The sequence below is a fragment of the Onychostruthus taczanowskii genome, unplaced genomic scaffold, assembly GCF_017590055.1.
Source record: "Onychostruthus taczanowskii isolate IOZ18803 unplaced genomic scaffold, ASM1759005v1 scaffold1, whole genome shotgun sequence".
Taxonomy (NCBI): domain Eukaryota; kingdom Metazoa; phylum Chordata; class Aves; order Passeriformes; family Passeridae; genus Onychostruthus; species Onychostruthus taczanowskii.
The window spans coordinates 20,835,967-20,856,778 of record NW_024496525.1 but is presented as its reverse complement, the minus strand read 5'-3'; the positions used below and the strand labels follow the sequence as shown (position 1 = coordinate 20,856,778).

The following is a 20,812-nucleotide window of genomic DNA, read 5'->3' as shown; positions in this document are numbered from 1 at the left end:
GACTGTGACAGTTGTCACAGTAGTGTGAAGCCTTTCACCACAACCTAACACAGGTACAGGGCAAAACTGCAGGTGTTCTGCCTCTACTGGCCATGAATGAATATATATAAATATTTATATATATATATATATATATATATATATATATATATATCTTGTGAAACACTTTGGTCACACTGGCTCAGCTAACCATTTTGATTCATCCCCAAAATAAGGTCTTCATGTCAGATTCATTGTGTGAAGGGAGGAACTTGTAAGTGGTATGTGACTAAACTTGGCTGTGTAGATGTGAGCAAGATAAGCAATTTCTAGCTGAGAGAAACTGATTTATTGAGTTGCTTGAAAATTCCTTCATACTTGATGGAAACCTGCTTGGCTGCCTCGTGCATCTAGAGGAATGCGACAGTATCTGTTCAGTAATTTTTTGGGAAGTGTATCCAAACGATGACTGAAAGTTGTAGGATGTATATTTGAAGTGAGAGTGATGGGAAATACTTGACATAAAAAAGCCTTACAATATTTGATGAAAACAAATTGACAGGTAATATGATCAGGGTGTCTAATTAAGTGATTTCTTAAGAGATTGATATTCACTTAGATAACTTAAAATCTTAATGTCTAAGGTTACAAACTTTGGGAAATCCAAAATAGTTTTACTAATATATAACTGAAAGCCCTGACTTGTGTTTTGGAGAAGAGCTTTTCTTAGCTTGATGATGCAAAAATTATGCTGACAATTTTTTCCAAACTGCCATTCTTTTCTGGTAATAATCTGGATTTCTTGCCTTAATGCCACACAGTAATTGTATTTTTTGTATTATGTGAGTTGTTCTTTTTTTTTTCTGTGTGATCTGCAACTGTTAGGGAGCAGTGAGAGTATTCAGTCACATCTACCAGTAGCCTGAAGATATCTAGGATAGTTTACAGCATATTACCTATGAATTAAAAACTGAGTTGTTGTGTGAATGTACTCTGAATCCCATTTTAGAATTTTTCACTGTATAGTAGATATTTATGGCTATAAGAATTGACTCTGTGTGCACTTCTGTATTTGTGCATTCTCCTTGGCTAGAACAAGATAAACATAAAAATGTGGTATTGGTCCAATTTGTAGATTTTTCTCAGCCATGTCAGTCTTCTCTGAGAATGTGAAGAGGAGTGTTGTCTATCATTATCTTCAGTTTCTAAAATGGGAGGTCATGCAGTGTTTGAAATCAAGAAATTGATGCTCCAGTTAATATGAAGTCAATGTCCTATTTCCCACCCTTGTTACACCCAGCACAAAGATAAAAAAGTTGAACATTTTAGTTCATAAAAGGGTTTTAACATGCTAGTTAGTTATTAGCATATTAATGGATCAGCTGGGATGAGTAAGATAGTACTGTTGAATTTTACTCATTTCAATCAGTAAATATCTGCTCCTAAATTTATTTTCTGATACTTTTCTCCAGCAGTAGAAATTACAACTGGGGGGTTTGTGTGTGAAAAATCTTTTCAAATAACCCTTTTTTCCTCACTTGTCTGTGTGGTATGATGGAATATATAATCTTCATCTCCAGCTTAGTATTTGCAGTGTTTTCAAACATACTGTGGTGGTTCAGGGTCAGGAAAACTGCAAGAGATAATGATTCTGACAGAATGTTTTAAATCATAACCTATATTTTTCCTGTAAGTTTGATTAGTCACATCTAAGTCACTGTAGTGTAACTTCAAGGACACTCAGTTGGTATATACTGATGTGTAGCTTAGATATAATCTTTACACGATTTGGAATTTAAGCACTGTAAATAAATTGTTTTTGTATGGCTGCACAAAAGTATGATCCCTAATTTTGAAGACAATATCCTGAGCTTGCTGCTGATTTTGAGTGGTTTTAAACATCTGAAATATATCTGATTTTTTTAACAGTTTTAGCTTGTAGATCCTTATTGGATTGCAAGCTTCATATTTAGCTAGAAATAAACAGGGAATATACTGATGAATATCTTTGTTTCTACATCTCATTTCTCTTGTTGTCTTTTTCCATGTATTATTCATCATGACAAGAGCCATCAATGCCTAAAGGTGCCGTTTTCAGTAATGCTATTTGTTACAGTAAATTTATAAATTGATGTGTTCTGTGCCCCATGAGAATAATGATGTATTGATTTGAAAAATCCCCAAATACTCTGTGGTTACATTAGGCCTTGAAAAAAGATGATAGCAGGATTGTTGTAGCAATCCATGCCACTGTGCAACTTCTTTTACAAACAAAATTTTAATTGGAAAAACTTAGAGGCTGTGCATAGGATGGATGAAAGGAGCTTCCACTAGGGCCAGTGGCCATCTATGCTCTGTTGCAGACACAATGCATTCTCTGTCTTAACTTTATTGCAACATTATTTTCTGGCACATGACATAAAGCATAAAACAAGTTTGCACAAGAACTTAAACATGGGAGGTATTATACAAATGATAAAATAAATCAATAGAGCTTTTCAGATCAAGTAAGCAAAGTTATTCTGTCATGGAGAATGATGTCAGAGGAATGATATAATATGCTATATATGACTTTTTGTATAGCTGTTTAATATATATTGCTTTAATTTTTTTTTTTTTTACTTCTGTTTTGGAAAAAACATGCCATTATTTTACATGGAATACTAAAAGGATTCATCAGTTGAAATGCAAAACTTGATTTTTAAATATATGTTCATAAAGGATGGCTCTGTACAGGTGTATATTTTGTCAGTTAACATGACTTGAACACTGCCTGCCCTTCCAGGGACAGAGTTTTGTGAAGTGTCCTGCAGGACAACTGATTTAGGCAGGGGTAGAATAAAGCAAATGGATTCTAGATAACCCTAATTTGAGATGCAAAGCTTTCAAATCTAGAGACTATTAGCAGAAATCAGTTCAACTTATTTTACATTTGTAGAAGATGTTTGAAAGGAACCTTGTAATAGCAACCTTTTCACTTAGAACAATCCTGTCTATACAGTGGAATCTTAATTACTGCATTAGAATGAAAAGAAGGCAAAGTCAAGTATAATAATTGTGAGGTTTTGGTCAGATGGGACATGGGGATGAATTTTTTATTTCCCTCCCTTTTCTCATAAACTTATTCCTTGCTCCTAATTTTTTTAACGCTTGTGTTACAATACAAATTTTTATCAACTTACATATAATACTGGAATATACCCAAAGAAAACTGCTACTTTTCAATCCAAAATTCTTGTACTAATGTTGATGGCAGTACATTTGGCTACAGTAATTTATGTGGCAGTTGGATCACTGGACTGAAAAAGCATACCAAAGAACAATCCAGAAAAACATAGATGCACCAAAACAAAGTGAAGAAATGGTAATTTTACTGATTTTAAAAAGGATTTGGAAAAAGTGGCATAGAAGCTAAGAAGAAATAATAGCAAGTCGATTTCTCAGCTTGTGAAAGAACTAACTAAAATTTTTTACATGGCATCTACATCGCTTAAAGAACTGGTGCTTGGAAAGAAGTCTCAATCCACATGCAATCAGAAATTAATAATAAACTATGAAAAAAGTGGTTTGGGGTGCTCACAGGGAGGTTTCATAACAAGAGAAGGAGAAAAGATCAGAAATATAAAGGGAAGATGACTAATGTCAGTAGAATATTTTATGTAGTTGCTGTTGTAAGTCATTGAAGCTTATCTTTATGACTGTGTAAGTCTGTCTGTAAAGTTTATTAGTTATGGAGGCAAGCACAAGTACTTTCAGTTAGCTGTTCTGTACTAGGATGCTGAGGGAATTGACAGTCAGAATTCAGTCCTCTGATGTTGTCAAGGCAGTTTCATGATCTCATAACTCTCCTGATTGCTAGCAAACTGGGGCATATCTGAATTCAAAGTCAGTCTCTGGCTTAGATAAAGCAATGCTCTTCTCATGCGAAACTCATGAGTGAACTTCTGATAGTTGAAATAACCATAAGCCTGCAGCATGTTTTTTTGGTTTTCCTGCTCTTTATGAGGTTATAACTTTAAGGTGCTGGAATTCTAAATATGTTACAATTTATCAAAAACATTATTTTAATCATAAAACTATGTGAATGAAGGGAAAAGCAACTCATGACATAAGCCGCAGAATTCCAAGAGAATTAATTTCTAATGTGAAATGTTACATATGTGCATATATGTGGCAATGTCTATAATTGTCACACATGACAATACAAGATATTAGGATTTTATCTTGTAAAGACTGCAAGAAACTTTTCTAATATTTTGTCACAGTGAATTATTTTCCTTAACAAAATTGTTCCATTTTAGTGAGAGGAGGTAATTATTGCCAGTCAAAATAGTCTGCAGTATTCTACAGTAAGTTTTCATATATAATTACATTGTTTTGACAGTTTTAGTTAATTTTTAGACAGAATCTCTTTGATTTTTTTTCAGTTAATTCTAAAAATGTACCAGAAGATTTATTTCAGTACAGAAAAGCTTATCTGTGAATCTTAGTTATTTTTCTGCCAGTCAAACTGTCATTCTGTGTTCTTGAGGCTGTTTTTTAGTCACTTCAGCAGCCCATGCTTGGAAACAATCATATCACTGACACATTTCATCTATTATTTAATCAGCTGAAAAGGGGTGTTGTGAAATCTGTAAAATAAAAAACTCGATGACTGTTATGAGACAGGCTATGAGACAGGAAGCTGAATTTCCAAGTTCCATTTTTCATTTTGCAGAGCTACTAGAGAAGACACACAGAAGAGAAGAAGAAATGGGAGCTCTCCAGGTATATTTTTTGCTCAATTAACTAGCTACATTTTTTGTTAAATTTCTTTAAACTACCAGATTATATTAGACCATTATGTTCTTCTGAACTGCCTTATAGCTTAAATTCGGATTTGGAAACATATGCAGACAAATACAGAGCCAATAGCTAGTAACGCTCACTGCTGAGTTTTTTCACTGGTTGGGGTTAATTCTCTGGGTTGTGTTACTTTCTTTTGTAAAACAGAATAAAACTGAAAGTAAAGTATTCCAAGTACGTATTTAAAGCCTCTGAAGCACTAAATGTTCATAGCCACCTTTCTGAGGAAGAATGGCCCAGTCACTATTTGCTAGGACCCGATACGATATTGTAAATCCTTATTGTATGTCATGTAGCAGTAAAGTTGTTTGTGCTAAACACTTTAAATTCATGCTTAAAAACTCAGATTTACCCTAAGCTCAGCTTTGGAATAGTATTTAAGCATTGCAGTCAAAGAAAACATACTCCTTTCAATTTGAAATGGCTAAGAAAGGAAAAACAGGCTGGAATGTCTGAATTGTGAGGCTCAGGAGCCTGTGAGGGAGGGTAACGTGTATTCAGAATACAGAAAGAAAAAAAGTAATTTTTAACAACAAATTGCTGCAAACAATACCCAGTATGAACAAAAAAAAAGTTTACATGCAATGTGAAGAGTATCAATGAGTCAGCATTCTGTAAGTGTACTGAAAGCAGGACATCTGTGAGGGAATTGATGAAGATAAGGCTCATAAGGAATATGACATTATGTATTGACCTGAGTTTTGACCATAGGAGTTTGTTTGAAGATAAGCCTTCTCTTCTCATGTAATAAATAGAAGGCATTTTGAGGGCTAGAGGTATCAAAGAAGTTAGTGTACAAACTGTTTGATCCAGTAAGAAGAGACAAGTTGCAAGACCGAAAAGTTGCACAACACGCCAATCCAGCTGTTTCCTGTTCAAACAAAAATCTTGGCCTGGCTTTCTGGCAGATCAAGTTCAACAAGGCTGAGAGCTTGTCTGCGTAAGCAGTTTACACAGGTGCATATCTGGTTACATCAATGTAAAAAGATCTCCTTTCATGTGAAGCAATTCGGCATCTGCTTTCATGTGAAGTTTCATGGTTGACAAATTGTTCTAATGATATTACTTCTGATTGAATGAGGAGTAATTTTAGACTGCAGGAAGTTGCATCATAGTAGTGTCTTGCATGGCTATATGTGCCTGCCTGTCTGTCATGTTCCTGATTAAATTGCTTTATTCCTTTCCCTAGCTAGCAGTTCTGGTTAAGTGTGTGAATTGTAGTGCTCTGGCTGCTATTCTTTCATATTCAAATGCTTGATAGCAGTTTTTTCTCCCTTCAGCTATCCATGCTTTCACAGTCAAGTGGTGTATAAATTATCCATGGTAAATTTCCTAATACATTAGATGCTAGTCCAGAAAATTATCTGCTGAGATTGTAAGAGTTTATTATACTTTTAGAATTTGGCAACTATATCATGCACTTTATTTAACGCATGAGTCATTTTGAAAACACTCTTTATTCTATTATTGGAAACATCCTCACTCTAAGACCTTTTTTTCAAAGTAGTCTTCTTTAAATGGAAAAAATTATTTGAATTGATGTTCATTATCACCAGAAATTTATGAGAACATGTAAATACCATCTTTTTTATCGTAATGAGTATGTACTTTGTTGCAGAATCTTTAAATAAATGTGAGTCATTGCCACTGCAATTTTGTGGAGAAACAAACATCTCAGAATAAAAATTTCTGAATTTTCAATATAATACTTCTTGTCATAAGTTTGTTCTGATGCATGGAAATAATCTGTATCTCAGATCTGCTTCTAAGGAAGAATAAAGATTTTAGCAGGTGTTAAACTACCTTGCCTGAGAAAAAATAGAGTAATATTTGAGTAAAGTAAGAGTTCCTGTAATGTCTTAATGGTCACGTACTCTAAATGTGGACTCACCTAAACACTTGAATATGTGTTTTGTCAAATAACTTAAAATACTATACTTAGTCAGTATATCGTACCAGAGTACACTATCTTGATTTTACTAACTTCATGCTTTTCTCAAAAATACTTCACAATGGAAAAGAATGTTGAAATCTATACAGGAAACTAGTTAATTCTGGGTACTCTGTATTTTGTGCTGGATTAAAACTGACACAAGTTTGTTTTATTTGTTTGACTAATGTCATCCTGTTATTAATAAAACATTATTCAGAGCTATTTCTGGATGAAAGAATAATAATATAGAATTTACTTTTTAGTTTTCTGAGGAAATGCGTAAAAGAAAACTAAGCCTGGTGCTAAGATGATGTGAATTCCAAATCATGCTAGATTTACAGTCAGAGAAGATCAAAAAAAGAAATCATTTTTTGGGATATGAAAGAGTGAAATCACCAGTACTGAAAACCCAATGCACTAATTGAAAAAATATATTGTGGAATAATTTTTGTCAAATCCTTTCTCACCTTGTTTCTGGGTGGTTTCTTATTTCTGAGGCAAATTTCTAAGTGGAATAGTATGATAAAGACATCCAGTGAAGTACAACAGTTCCTACTCAGTGAGTTTTTTACAAAAAACTGTATGTATGAGACCACCAAAACCCCAAAAGGAATCCTATTCGTCATTCTTTGACTTACACTGTGTTTATATTCTTCGATTTCTAATGGCATCTTGTATTTTGCTTTTAGGAACGTATTATGGCCTTAGAAATGGTAAGTTTCTTAAATTAATTTCCAAACCTATCCCAATTACATTGCTGATAATTTGTCTGAATTATGAAAATATTTTTTATAGATTTTTTTAATAAGCTTGTAGTTCTGGATTTTTAACTGTCATTTTACTTTTAAGAGAAGATGTGAAAATTTTGCACTGCAGCTCTCTGTGTAGATTTTTACTACAGTACTTATGTACTCATTATATGAAATACTGTGTATTTCAGTGTTGTCATTTTTCTATATAGTTCAGTCCTCATCCTATCCCTGGGAAGAGAAATGTTGTAGATTTTATCCATACAAAAGATGTTATTTTTCTAACACCTCTAATGGTTGGGGTCCATGTGATAGATGTAATTATTTCAGTGGCTACTCTCTCTGCTTACTTGTTTGGTCAGGGAGGTGCAGGACAGAATCAGTTCATCTGCCCATATCAACACTGCAACTAAGAGAGTAAAGGAATGTAATTTTAACCGCTAATTTAATATGACATTAAGTTGGGAGAACAAAACTTTATGACAGTACATGCCATGATGGACTTACTACCTTGGGACATCTGCATTTTCCAGATGTCCCAAGGTAGTAAGTCCATCAGGTGGAATAGCTGGAAGGAGTTTCAACTTGCCCTATAATTTTGGAACCATTCTTCTTTCCCTTCATGTAGGAATGCCAAATAAGATATCACAAATTGTATGTATCAGGCCCATAGTTTCTTTTCATGAGAAATCCAGAAAATTTCATCTAAAGAAATCACTACTGAGACAATATCAAAGCTGCAAGTATAAACTTCTCAAATTTATTTGTGCAAATTATTACTTTATTACTTTATTCTTTCTGATAGTCTCTGCATCTGTAAAAACAGTTTCTGATTTCAAATATATATTTTAAATTTATTCAATCTGTTCAAAAAATCTTTCATTCAGTCATGAAAGGCCCTTTGGAAATCAGAGTGCTGTGCTACAGCACCTGCCTTGTGGAAGCAGGTAGCTAATGCTGGCATTCAGTGTCCTAACACTTCACATGGTGCTGTGACAGGACATTAATTCTGTTCAGGACCTTCTCTTATTCATCGTTTGCTTACATGGAAACCAGCCAGGCATGTATCCATTGACATCCATTTCTCACAAACCGTGAGTTAAACTGCCTGCAAATTCCCTGTCCTTTCTGCTCCCAGAGCTATTTTGACACAGGCAGAGGACAGTTGCTTGCAAATCCACCAATGTAATGCAAATTCAGTCCATATTTTGTGACAAATGTTTCTTTGTATTTTTTTCTGGAGCTTTTCTTCTTTTTATACTTCCAATGTCTCCAATTTTAGAAAGGAAGATTTGTAAGTTGTTTGGATAGAAGAAAAGGATGACCTATTTATCCTAGTATCCCACTGTTCTCCCTTTCTCTACAATCTACTCACTTCTACCTCCTTCAGTTGCCAGTAAAATTGTTGTAGTGGCCATGAGATGAACTTGCCAACTTAGATAATGAAAAAAAAAAATTTGGGAAATATATGTATAATGAACGTTTCAGATTCCATTCAGAGCTCTGGGTGAATTAACCTTCCAGGATAGCTTAATCTAACTCAGTGAATTTGTGGGTTGCAGCAAACAAGGAGGTCCCCTGCCTCTCTCTGAGCCCTGTCAGCTCCTTCTCCTCTCAGCAGTTGTGTTTGAGCTTGACGCTCCATCTCCTGTCTACAGTACCAGGCAGTTTCTTGGATCTTCTATTTCCTTAGCCAGCTCCTGTTTCTAGAGGAAAGTGCAGTTATCATGAACCTCCTTCAAGATATTGCACATGATCTGATCACTCCCTTCAGGAGCCTGAGAACAAATAGTACCCATTTAGAAGAAGCTTTTGGATATTTTGGTTCTTTTTTTCAATCAGGTCTATTTTGCTGTATGATTCAATAGATATGTATGCCACTTGTTGCTCCAGCACGTTGTGCAGGTCAGGAGCAGAAGCTGGCAGGTAAGGAAGAGCAAGGTTTGTTAGACTCTCTGGTGGATATAAAAGGAGCTGAAGAACCTAGATGTTTTCTGGAATAACCCTTCAACTCTTGAGAAGTGCCAGAGGAGCAACAAGCATAGGCAAAACTGAGGTTTTGAGTATCTAGAGATTGTGGGTTTTTGGCTTTTTTATTTGGTTTAATGCTGTTAATTAAAGTGAATTCAATTATTTCGTAGCTATTAACAAGTAAATATCCAAGTGACTTTAGTCATCAATAATTTAGTCTGACATCTTGAGAGAATTAATATGATTTATCTTTCAATTAAATGAGTTATTTTATTCCTAAGTATACTTTAATTGTTACATACAAGATTTGGCTCTGTATTATTTATAGAGAAAGGTGTATGATTTTTTGGGAAAAAAAATCTGCATTGTATTCTCAGATAAGGCCACAAAGGAAAGTATTTATTACTCATAAAGATGTCAGGATGCATTTTTTAGGTGTACACTGCTACTATGCTGTGCTTGGGATTTTAGTGGATTTCTAGAGAGTATATACTGTTCTTTGTGAGCATAAGCTGCAAGTTATGTTCCTCTGCTTTCCTAGTACTAATCTGACGTACAAGACTGCAAAAATTAATTTTAAATCAACCACATCCTGAAGTTATTCCAGTGAACATATGCATTCTATATACTTTGATCAATCAAACAGCTTGTTGCTTTCAGTAGAGAACTCAGAATGAGGTTCCCACTTTCTTAGAATACTTGGATCAGACTTTTCTGGACACAATTCAGCTTTTTGTTACAATGTCCATAAATCTAGGTTAAGCCAGCAATGCTGTAAGTATTCTTCAAAATTTTAATTTAATATGAATTTTTGGTTCAGTATGAACATTTATGCATTTTGTTGTAATGCATTTTTATGTTCAAGAAAGTAAGGTTTTGAATACCAGTAAAACAAATTTCTTTCTGCAGAATTTATTTCCACTCAGCAAATAAAAGTTATTAGATTATTCTCCTGTAGTAGCAGGCTCAAATTTGCATCAGTTTTATGGTTTATCATCCAATTTAAAAGAAGAATTGGAAGGATAAGAATACCAAATACATTTTGTAGAGGGATTATGTGACTGCCTGACACCATCCATTTTTATGTGCTTGTTCTCCCTCTCTGTCTCTCTCTCGTGTGTATTCCATCAATAAGCAAATCTTGCTGTTATCTCTTGAGATTATTTCATGATTTTCGTACTTTGCTTGTATGAATGTTGAGGAAATACTGAATGGAAGGGTTAATACTTTCTTTTCCTCTTGCTTTGATTCTGTAGTGTCTTGCCAAAACTACCATTACATCAAAGGCTTTCTGGTCCTCCCAGCACACAGCCATTCTTTGATCTTATAAAAATGACCAGGAGCAGTTTGAGATCCTCTGTCCTGCCTGCCTCGCCCTTTCCTTTCCTTTCATCGGGGAGCCAGTGTGTCACTTCCCTTTGCTGGGCTTCCCAGAGACTTTCCTCTGCTCATAACCACCAAGTAACTTCTGTGTCCTGAGGCTGCTGGCAGCTTGCTATTTCTTTCCTCCTAATGCTCAGCTTTCTCTTTCCTTCTTTCTTGATGTTATCTTCTCACCCTACATATTTAATGCTTTAATTCGCAGCTACTTGTCCATCCTCTGCCCCATCCTATTTGGTGTTTCACTTGTTCTTTCAGGTTTTTTTCTAATGCAATCACCTCTAGTGTTCTAGCCCTCTGAGTGAAAAGCATTTCCTGTGTTCAGACGGAGCCTCCTATGTTTCAGTTTGTGCCCACTGCTTGTCATTGGGCAGCACTGAAAAGAGCCTGGCTCCCTCTTCTTTACACCTTTCCTTCAGATCCTTGTGCACATTGATGAGACCTCCCAGAGCCTTCTTTTCTCCACACTAAACAATCCCAGCTTTCTCAGCTTTTCCTCACAGGAGAGATGCTCCTGTCCCATAAAATTTTGTTGGACTTGTCCTTGTATGTCTCTTTCATATAGAAGAACCCTGGACTGGACCCAGCACTCCAAATGTGGGCTGATTAGAGGATAGGGATCACCTCACTTGACTTGCTGGCAATGGTCCTAGTGGAACCCCTACATGCTCTAAGTTCCTTTCAAAATTAGGATAATGTGTTCCACATGTTGCAAATGTTGAACATTTTTGCCAAAGTTTAATAAACCAAAATCCTTCAGGTTTTAATTAGAGAAAGTAAAAATCTCAGGAAAAATCCTTATTGCAAAAGACTTAAGTTATCTAAAATTATTTATTTCAGTTGAACTAGGAGTAGTAGTATGCAGTGTTCTCAATAATTTTTTTTTTTAACGTAGTAGGTATATGCATGTAAATGTAATTTTAAAGAGAGATCCTATGAGTTCCTTCCACAGGATCCTCAGAGAAATCAGAGAATCATAGAATCACTGAGGCTGGAAAAGACCTCCAAAACCCTCATGTCTCACCTTTGACTGAACACCACCTTGTCAGCTAAACTATAGCGCCAAGTGCCATGTCCAGTCATTTCTTGAACACTTCCAGGGATGGTGGCAACACCCGCTCCCTGGGCAGTCCATTCTACAGCCCTTTCAGTGAAGAAATTCTTCCTAAGGTCTAATTTGAACAACAGCTTGAGCAGCTTGAGACTGTTTCTTCTTGTCCTGTCACTTGCCTGGGGAAAGAGACCAACCCCCACCTGGCCACAGCCTCCTTTCAGTCAGTTGTAAAGAGTGATAAGGTCACCCCTGAGTCTCCTTTTCTCCATGATAAACAACCCAGCTCCCTCAACTGCTTCTTATATGAATTATGTTGGCCTTTCATCTGTGGAATATATATCCGGGTTCTTCCACAGAATGTAACTTGATAGGACATAGATTTGTACTTTATTTTTCTTGATTTGCTTTGTATATCACAACATAATTTACATTTTGTTTGACAGCACACTATTGATTAGATGTTTCCAATGTGCTGCTACATTTTAGATTTAAATGCTTCTATTTGATCTAGTTGTAACCATAGGAGCCCAGGCTACTGGGTTACACCTATTGATGCCACCACAGATTTTTTTTTTCTTTCATTATTGTGAAGCTTTTTATTAAAATAGGGAAATCCATAAGGAAAACTCCTAATTATTTTCGTACTCTGACACTGATTTGTTGTGAATCATTGTTTAAATCACTTCTCTTTCTATTTTAATTTTTCTCAGTGGATGGTATTTCTTCTTTCCCATGAAGACTGTGTTAATTGAATTTTTGCAATGCTTTCTGGAAGGCTTGATGAAATACTGTTAGCATATAAAACTTTAACATAAATTGCATGTAAAGATTTTTAGCCTGCAATGCTTCTTAATGTTAAAGATGAGCAACAAGGAAGTCTTTACACCTTTTGAGAATGTGTTCCCACTAACATTGCATTACTTCACACACTCTACTTCTTGTGTTACATTTCTTTTAGTTCCTAGGAGTTATATCTGGATATGTCTCTGATCAAAATCTTGATAAATGATAAAGAATGGATTCTCAAAAACTACTCCTATGGACCCCCAGAGTACTTGGAGCACTGACTGATGATTCACAGAAAGCTAGCTTGCCAAAAGACAACAATTTCCTCCATGTTTCCAGCTGCTAGTATGCATCAAACAACTGCAAATTCATAAAATACTTTCCTAATATTTTCCCATGTAAACATTCCCCTAGTTAGCACAGGGACGTCATGTGCTCATGAATGAGAGAAAAGACAGTCCATGTCATTGCAAACAGGAAAGGAAGCATTCATGAAGTTCCTTTAACTAAAATGTGGTCCACCCCATGCAAAAACATCTGGAATCTAAATTGAATGTTCAAATAGATTGACATTGGCAATGCTTTGTTAGCAAAGGTCATTTGTTGTCCATTAGTGTAGTTATGCTTAAAAAATTCTTACTTGTTAAAGCTCCCATGAAACAATGTAATACAGAAAAAAAAAGTCAATTGAGCATTGAAATTGTAATTTGATAAAGTTACATGTGTTTCCTACCTTTGTATAGGTAATTTGACTTTGTGGTGTGCTGAAATCATTAAAACAGTGGTATAATTGGAGTCATGATATATGTGGAATATAAAGATATAAAATACATTTTTTTTTTGTTTTCTCTGAAAGTTCCCTCTCTACATATGATGTGCTATTCACAGAATGTCCCAGCTGTTGTGGAGTATGCATATAAAAGTCAGCAGAACACCTCAGGCCTCTCAAGCAGAATCACCTCCTTAAAAGAAAAGTATATGATTTATCACTGGAGAGCTGGGGATTGAAGCTGATAGTTTTTAGTTTTAAAATCTTAACTGGGAAAGCAAAGGATACTTTTAAACATGCTGGGTGCATCCTATTCTTGCAATTTAGGTACTCAGTACGCTAAGGTCATTTAAAAATAAGTAATTTTAGGTCACCTCTAATGCTGTATTTTTCATTTGAATTGTAACTGCCTGCTGACATGCATTGCAGCCGGTTAAAATGACATTGCATTTAATCTTTTTATGGTTATTCTTTGGGGATTAGCTAACTGGTACTTAAATCAACTCTCATTTAAAAAAAATGTCTGTGCAATACAGATAGCCATTTGTTTTTACCTACCTCAGAAAAGAAAGGGGTACTGTACTTGAAAGGCAATAAAGTTTGGTTTCTGGTTTATGTTTATGTGTTTCCAGTATATTGACTATAAAGGCAAACCTCAGGAGTACTATATACAAACCTGCTTTGATTTATTTGCATTTAGCATTGCAGCTTTAAGACTAAAAATAAAATGTGTCGATTTTGATTTAGATCTGTCCCTTGAGACAGTGTGAAACCATCTATTACCAAGAACACATCAGTATAGGAGGATTAACTGTTCACATGCAGTTTAAACATCAAAGTGTTTGTATGAAGTAATGGAAAATAAGCAATTTGTTTTGTCATTCTCTGTTAAAACATAGAACACCCCTTTTAAAAGTAAATAGTCTTTATTATAAAAACAGAAAGATTAGAAGCATTCAGTCTATCGAAGAGCACTGCTGTTAAGTAAAATGCCATTAATACTGCCTCAGACAGTACAATGGGTGTTTTGTCCTCTTATCAGTACCATCAGTGCACTGGGTCAGTACCTGCTGTTGCTTGTTATACATAAGCAGACAGATGTGATTGCTGTCTTTAGGTTTATTTTTATGCATTATGGCATACAGCTTTCTGATTTCTGGGAAAAAATTAAACAGTACTTAATTGGCCTCTATATCAGGTGCTTCTAACATCCTTTTCCACATTTTATCTGTGTGGCTAGATCATCTTTTTAATAGAAGAGAGTGCAGTCATTAATGATACAAGTATGGCATTTCAACCACCTTGAGGATGTTGCTGTGATTTTCATTAATTACCAGACCACTTCTATGGACCAGCTAAAAGCTCTTTCATCATCTTTCCCTCACATTGTTCAATGTATTTCTTCATTTTCATCTTCCTTACTGAACCTCCCCTAACAACAAAATTTGCCTTTTTTTAAATGTTAGTATGTGAGTTATCCTATTCAAGTCCCTCAGACTTCTCAGAAGACTGTGAGAATTTTACAATATATAAAAAGAACCATTCTGGTCAAGACCAAAGGTCAATCTATTGACATTGCAACGATGGTCAAAGTAAAATGCTCAGGGAAGACTGTATGAACAGGACTGACATGTATTTTGTTTCTCATTCATTTGTTCTGATTCCAGCCATTCAAAGCTCAAAGGCTTTCAGACTTAGACGTAGTTTCCGTGAATTTGGAACCATTCTATGGTCTTCCTCATTCATGAACTTGCCCAGTTTTCTTCTTAAAGCCATATAAAATTTTCTATCTTTATGTGACTTCTGATTTTATACAAGTTGGTAATTAGTCTTCTCAGGCATCTCTCTTACTGGCTGCAGAGTCCTATTCTTTAGAGTATTGTGTTTATCATTTCTCACTTGGAAACAGCATACCTTGGCTTTGAAAATTCTTGTTCAACTTCTCTGACCTTTCCCTATTTCCCTTTTGAAATAAAAATCCATGTCTGCACTCAGCAGTGAAGATGCAATTGGATTAATGATTTGGGACAGTTATGTTCTCTGGCTTTTTTTTTTTTTCCTTTCCTGATTATATTGAGTGTTGATTTTGGTTTTCTGATTGATACTGAGCACTGCAATAGCAGATTCTTGGTAATATGCATCACTGCCCCATGATCTGCTTCCTGGGCAGCAATGGTTACCTTAGAGCTCATCAGTTTGAATGTGAAGTTAGATTTAAACTTTAGAAGCCTAAAACACCTTTCAGAAATCCAAGTAGCCTGTACCATTCTTTATCCACATGATTCTCAACAAAACCAAAAAACCAGAGACTGAATATGCATCTAACCCAAAGGCTGGTCTTTTGCTTTCAGGATTATATTTAATAATATAACTAATAAGGATTAGCAGAGAAATAGCTATTTTTTTTCCCCACTACAAAAAGTGCATGAATAGAGGGGATATATTTAGGAGGCACTTTGGAAGAACAGATGATTAACATCTTCCTTAAATCCATTTACAGAGAGTGTTGACATGAGGTCTTGGCATTGAAATTAGAGAAGGAATTGAAAAATGAATGGCTTAAGGCATAGGCTTACACCTAGGGCCTGAGTTCTTTTTTTTATGAGAACAGATCACAGGTCATCTGTATTAAAACAAGGTGGGTAAACAGATAGATAGATAGATATCTATATACATAATATCTTTGCATACGTATAATTTCAGAAACAGAAGAATGAATCTCATATCCTCTATTTAATTTAGTTTATTGGTTCTGAATATTGACTACAAGTTCAGTCCAAGTTAGCTGCAAATGAATCCCATTGTTTATAAAATTTGACCTTTTTTTGTTATGAATATTTCTTAAAACCTTAAAACCAGAATGTTTGGAACTAACAACAAGGCAGACATCTGCTTTTAAACAGATGGCATGTCTTCATTTAGGTTATCTTGTTCGTTTCTGACTCTCCATTCCTCACTCCTAGTCTCCGTCTTTTTGAAGTTGGTGCCACTTGTGCAGAGAAGCTCCCATTGATTTTTCTTCTCCTGTTGTGACTGAAACTTTTAGTCTCTGGGATCTCAATAGAATGTTTTCTGGTGGTCAGATTGAGATTTTCCAGAACTAGTAACAGAGCTTTTGTAGTTAAGAGCAAGTTAACTTGGTTTGCACAGACTTTGTAACATAATATTTGATTCAGGATTTATGGATTTTATTTGTTTTAAGATTTTGCTTTAAATTACCTAGACAGTAATATGGTTAATGAAGCCCATTACTGGTAGATTGAATACCAGACTAGCAGCACCTTATCCAAAGAAGTGTGATTTTGAGAATTGTGGAGGAAATGCTAACTGTTGTTCAGAAAATACAAACAGTTCTGGTTTTACTTGCTCTTTGACAAATAATAGATGGGCAGCCTTTGAGAAGCTGCAGAGGCATCTGACCTGTGGGACAGCGACTGTTCTTTGTGCATGATCAACCAACTTCATCTGCACACAAAACCAAAACCATATTTATTTTCTTCAGTTCTTTGCAGTTTCCAATAGACTGCATTTTTTGTGTGATGGGTGTGAATGTGAAATCTTATTGTTGAGGCCAACCCTAACTCTTCCCAGAGTGGTAATTCATTTTTCAGTAGTACATACCATATGCCTAATCTGAAAGTAGGAGATTTGATTGTTCTATGTTTAGCTAAGTGCTCACTATATATACTTTTATTAAAAAAAAAAAAAATCATCGACTCACAGAATTTTGCTGAGTTTGAAGGAACTCCTCTCCTGTCCCTGCACAGCACTATCGCCAAGAGTCACCCCATATGCCCAAGAGCATTGTCCTAACTCTTCTTGAATTCTGGCAGGCTTGGTGCTGTGACCACTTTCCCTGGGGAGCCTGATACAGTGCCCAACCACTCTCTGGGTGGAGAACCTTCTTCTAATATCCAACTTAAACCTTCCCTGACACCACTTCAGGCCATTTCCTCAGGTCCTGTCATTGTCTCCACCAGAGAGAAAAGATCAGTGCCTGCACCTATTCTTACTCTCATGAGGAAGTTGTAACTGCAATGAGGTCTCCCCTCAGTCTCCTCCAGGCTAAGCAGACCAAGTGACCTCATCACTCCTCACATGGCTTCCCCTCAAGACCCTTCACCATGTTCATTGTCCTCCTTAAGATGCTCTCTAACAGTTTTTCTGTTAGAAACAGTAATTTCTTATGGTGTGGTGACCAAAACTGCACACAGGACTCAAGGAGGTCATAAAAGAAAATCAGGTTTGATAATAAGAGGACTTTTACTGTCATGAAATCAAGACGGCTGTGATCAATGGCAGTGTTGTCTTTCAGGTGTTTTTCAATACCTCTTAGCATAATCTTTTCCATCCCTTTACGCTTTACCAGGCACTAAAGTGAAACTGACAGTCCTGTAATTCCTGGGGTCCTCTTTCTTGCCCTTCTTTAAAATTTTGACAAGGCTCACCGGTTTCCAGTAATCTGGAACCACTCCGAATTCCCAAGACCACTCAAAAAATATCAAGAGAGGTTTTGTGATGACATCACCTGGCTCTTTGAGAAGTCTTGAATGAATCCCTTCTTGCTCCATAGACTTGTAGGGATCCAACTGAAGCAGCAAGTACCACACAAGTTCAGGGTCGACTGGGAGTTGGTCATTCTCACAGTCATGGTCCTTCTGCTCAGGGCACTGTGATCCCTTGGTCAATCATCCATGTTGAAGACAGAGGCAAATAATGCATTAAATGCCATTGCCTTGTCTCTGTCCCTGTTTGACCATCCTCATCCTGTAAAGGGATGAGGGTTTGTTTGCACTGCCTATTGCCATGGAGATATTTTTAAAAACTCTTTTTATTGTCCTCCACATTTCTGGCCAGCTTCAACTCCAGTAGAGCTTTGGCCCCATGAATTTTCTCCCTACAGTGACAAGTTGTACAGTGACTCTGTATTCTTCCCATATCAATAATGTCTCTTATTCTAGTCCCTGGAGACAGCTGGGTCCTGTCTGCGTGAGGAGGCCCTCCATTCGCTTTAGAAAGGTGTTTCCTATTACAACTACCCTTCATTTTTCTGTTAACAGAGGTCTTGGTTCAGAGTACAGGTGGTGTTGTTTTAGGAGGCCACAGTATCCCAGAAATACCTTCACCCACCTCATCAGTAGTCTAGCCTTCTGGTTCCAGAGCCTCACATGTATTGTAGAGGGTGCCAGTCCTACCTGTTGAATTCTGAGGAGGTGGAGGAACCTTCCTCCTAGTACATGCGTGACCTGCTTCCAGCCTTCATCTTTGAACAGACCCTTGGCTAACAGTCCTTTGACTAATTACCCTGCAGGGTTCTGAGTCCATCTGCTTCTCCACTATAATGGAGGTTCATGACTCCTGAGAGTCTTGAGACTGTGAGACTCTGAAAATAATCAGTCTTTTGTTTGTTTGCTCAATACAATGTAGCCTGTTCCCTTCCTTCTGTATCTGGTGGCCAGCTCCTCAAGCACAGCTCACCTTCTGTGAAAGAATGGTCAGCCCCAGCCTCATGAACAGGCACCAGGCACTCGTGGCAGCCTCTGATCTGGAGAGCTCCATCTCCCACCAGCAGGTCTGGCTGGAGCCTCTGACATGGCTGCTTCAGTGAGTCCCACAGCTACTTGTGATGGAGGTTTAGGGCAAGTCAACACCCTAACTGAGGAAGCTTGAACTAGTACGCTGGTAAGACTGGTGTTTGTAAGATGTGAGATGGCTGAAAGAAGGGTTTTGGTTTTAATGTTTTAACTTGTGTTCTGTTCTTTAGAGTACCCGAGTAGCTTTAACCCACCTGGAGTCTGTGCCTGAGAAACTGAGCCTGTTAGAAGATTGCAGAGATACTGGAGTGAGAAAGATTTCATTTGACTCTCTCAGTACTTCTAAAATATTTTGGTTAACTAATAGTATCTATGAATGTACAGATAAATTATTAATAAGATATTTACAATTGCAGATGTATGTATTATATAGACAGAAACATACTGAAATTTATTTTCATGTTTATATGGATCTTTGTGAAGTTATAAATTTAGTTCTAATTATTAACACTGCTCCATAATGTACGCAAACATTGATAACTGGGCATAACAGGTCATGTGTTAATTACTGTTTCAGAATATTTTTATGGAGTGGTAAATTTTGATATTACATGTTAAAAAATGAAAATTTTATATTTAAATGAATTATGCCAGTTGTTTCAATATTTAACTTAATGAGTGAAGATAGATGATCTTTACAACTTTTTGTTTTGTTTTGACATAATGACAATACTTGCTACTTATTTTTGCAGCACCACTATCCAATCAAGGTGTGTTTGGACACAGTAGGACATATTGACAGTAGTGGTGACATACTGTCAAGAGCGATAAGGCTCAGATTACATTTTCAGTGGCTAAGTGGCTAAACTGCTGTACCATAATTAATTTCCATTTATGAAATGGGTGGTTTAATAGAAAAGAATTTGTAACTTCCTTGCACAATATAAATTTTAAATCACTATTAAACCACAGATCAACAAAAACATAATGATTTGCATTTTATTTGATAAGTAAAACTTCTTAATCTGTGGTTGTCATAAACATTTCAAAGCATACTTGTTTGGAGCATTGTTTATTTTGTGTTCCTGCACAAGGTCATCAGTTAATAATTCTACACCATTTTATTGCTGTCATCATCAGCAGATTTGGTAATGCAAGTACTGGTTAAAATGTTTGGGTTTTTTATGAACAATATTGTTCAGATGTATAGTTTTAATTTCACATTCCAGATATTCCCAGAAGAGCTTTTTTTTTTTGCTCTGACGGAGGTTTATGTTTACCTTCTGTTTCTACTAAAAGAAAAATTTTGTTCTCAGCAGACATCTTCAATCTCCTTCACACTTGCCCTCTCTCACTTAACACTGCTATGAAATTACACTGTAATTTTCTGGTTTGCTCTAGTTATAACTTAGCCAGTATTTGTGAGATTGGAATGCAAAATCTTTGGTTTCAGTCGGGCTTTGTCTTTCTCCATCATGCTTAATTTTTTAAAGATAGTTTTCTGAAGATGAGCCCCTATCAACATAGTGTTTTGTTTAAGAAATAATTTATTATTTAAGAGTGGTAAGCTTTATGCCTTAGCTTTGAGAAAGATGTCAGTTTGGAGCTTCTTTACTGTTTCTATTTGCAAATAGCATATTGGAGTTTTTTGTACAATAGCTAGCAAGTTCTTCCTTCAATGTTTTCATAGGAAGGGAGATGGCAAGAGGAAGTAAGTTTTGATAAACCTCTCAGGTTGTCTAGGAGGTTTGTTAATTCAAGGGAATCATTAGCTAGTTCAGTGAGAAACATTATGTTTTCGTGTTGAAAATG

The 20,812-nt window shown here is 36.0% G+C and overlaps 1 protein-coding gene across 2 annotated transcripts in view; it reads left to right on the top strand.

The window, feature by feature from the left end:
• The window catches only part of CEP128 (centrosomal protein 128), a 96,337-nt gene that overhangs the window by 67,112 nt on the left and 8,413 nt on the right, over window positions 1-20,812 (top strand). For both annotated transcript variants that reach the window (XM_041397521.1, XM_041397512.1), the window contains 3 exons: window positions 4,697-4,746; window positions 7,447-7,470; window positions 19,231-19,308. In XM_041397521.1, coding sequence (XP_041253455.1) covers window positions 4,697-4,746; window positions 7,447-7,470; window positions 19,231-19,308 — 152 coding nt within the window. The remainder of the gene's footprint in view (window positions 1-4,696; window positions 4,747-7,446; window positions 7,471-19,230; window positions 19,309-20,812) is intronic.